Source organism: Hippopotamus amphibius, chromosome 15, assembly GCF_030028045.1.
Source record: "Hippopotamus amphibius kiboko isolate mHipAmp2 chromosome 15, mHipAmp2.hap2, whole genome shotgun sequence".
Taxonomy (NCBI): Eukaryota; Metazoa; Chordata; class Mammalia; order Artiodactyla; family Hippopotamidae; genus Hippopotamus; species Hippopotamus amphibius.
In genome coordinates, this window is record NC_080200.1 from 9,664,456 (window position 1) to 9,666,491 (window position 2,036).

The 2,036-nt window shown below is 42.1% G+C and overlaps 1 protein-coding gene across 1 annotated transcript; it reads right to left on the reverse strand.

Moving 5' to 3' along the window:
- Positions 1–287: 287 nt before the first annotated feature.
- Positions 288–1,043, reverse strand: LOC130836102 (olfactory receptor 18-like). Its single transcript, XM_057708070.1, has one exon. It carries the CDS (start codon positions 1,041–1,043, stop codon positions 288–290), a length of 756 nt encoding a protein of 251 aa, XP_057564053.1.
- Positions 1,044–2,036: the final 993 nt, after the last annotated feature.

Consider the following 2,036-nt stretch of genomic DNA (forward strand, 5'->3'; position numbering starts at 1 on the left):
AGAGATCATGATACACCAAGAATCCCAGAACTCTCCCCCACTCACATGAAACCATAAAAGAGAGGCAGTATCCAGGTGTTAAGCGAGGAGGGGCATGAAGATCATAAGAGCTACAAAAATGATGTGATGAGAGAGGTAGAATTTTCAGGTCTTGATGTTAATTCTGGTGTACTTTCCAATCCACTCTCTAAATGGATGACATGGGTACTAAGATTAGAATATTTTGCTAAGGAACCTCCACATGGCCCTCTGGATGTCCCTGTTCCTCAGACTGTAGATTCAGGGGTTCAGCATGGGGTGACCACAGTGTAAGCCACCGAGGCAAGTGTATGCTTCCTGGGAGATTGTGACACCACAGAGCTGAGGTACACACCAAGGCCTGTTCCATAAAATAAGCAAAGAACTGACAGGTGAGAACCACAGGTGGTGAAGGCTTTATATATCCCACCTGATGAGGGGACTCTCAGAATGGAATAAAGTATTTTATAGTAAGAGAAACAGATTCCTGAGAAAGGGAGAAAACCAAAAATGGCATTGTCAAAATACATGACTATGTTATTGGTGAGAGTGTCAGAACAGGCAAGATTGAGGAATTGAGGAGGGTCACAGAAGAAACTAAAAATTTCCACATTCTTGAAGCAGGTAAGTTTTAATGAAAACAAATTGTGCAGCTGGGAGTCCCAACGGCTAACCAAAAAAGATACCAAAGCTAAAGAGCAACAGAGGTGTGGGTTCATGATGACCTGGTAGTGCAGTGGGTGACAGATGGCCAAAAACCTGTCATAGGCCATCACAGTCAGGAGCATACTATCCATACATCCAAAAAGGATAAAAACAGATATCTGAGTCAGGCAGCCCTCATAGGAGATGACTCTGCTGTGAGTTTGGATGTTCACAATCATCTTGGGGACAGTAGTGGAGATGAACCCGATGTCAGCCAAGGACAGGTTGGGGAGGAAGAAGTACATGGGGGTGTGGAGGTGGGGGTCAGAGGTGACAGCCAGGATGATGAGCAGGTTCCCCAACACGGTGACCAGGTACATGGACAGGAACAGGCTAAAGAACACAGGCTGTAGTTCCGGATCATCTGAGAGGCCCAGGAGGAAGAATTCTGAGACAATTGTTAGGTTTCCAGTTCTGTGTAGTTTGGACACCTGTGGAAAAGGAAACGAAGGCTAGAAAGTAAGGAAACAAGCAAATGAACATGAAGCAGTGTGTCCATATTTTGTATTCAAGCAATTCATTTCTAAGATTGTACACTCCAGTTCCTTTTGCAATATTTCTCAATGTGACAAATTCTGTCTTCCTAATACTGTTTCCCCATTGGTTTCTGTGTTATTCACCTTTGTCTATTCACTTTTACTTTATAAAACTTCACTGAAAAGTGAAAGGGAATAAGGTCATTAGAGGTAATACATCCATGATCTCAGTTAAATACAGCCCACTTCTTTAGAAATAATACAGAATGAGGGCTTCCTTGGTGGCACAGCGGTTTAGAATCCGCTGGCCAATGCATGGGACATGGGTTTGATCCCTGGGCCAGGAAGATCCCACATGCCCCAGAGCAGCTAAGCCTGTTCCCCACAGGTACTTAGCTCTAGAGCCCGAGAGCCACAACTACTGAGACTACTCACTGCAACTTCTGAAGCCGTTGTGCCTAGAGCCTTTGCTATACAACAAGAGAAGCCACCGATAAGAGAAATCGGTGCACCTCAATGGAGAGTAGCTCCCTCTCTCCACAACTAGAGGAAGCCTGTGCGAAGCAACAAAGACCCAACTCAGCCAAAAATTAAATAAATAAATGAATAATAAAATAAATCTTTTTAAAAAAGAAATAATACAGAATGAGAAATTCCCTTCCCCCTTTAAGAAAAAGTATAATTCAAATTTAAAGAAATTATTCCATAGGTATATAAATCTTATTTAATCAAATACATTTCTAGACATTTCCTTCATTGAGAATATTTATAAATCTCTATGAAATGCAGGACTGTGTCACCTGTATTCTAAATTTGAAATGAATGTTCATAATCAGA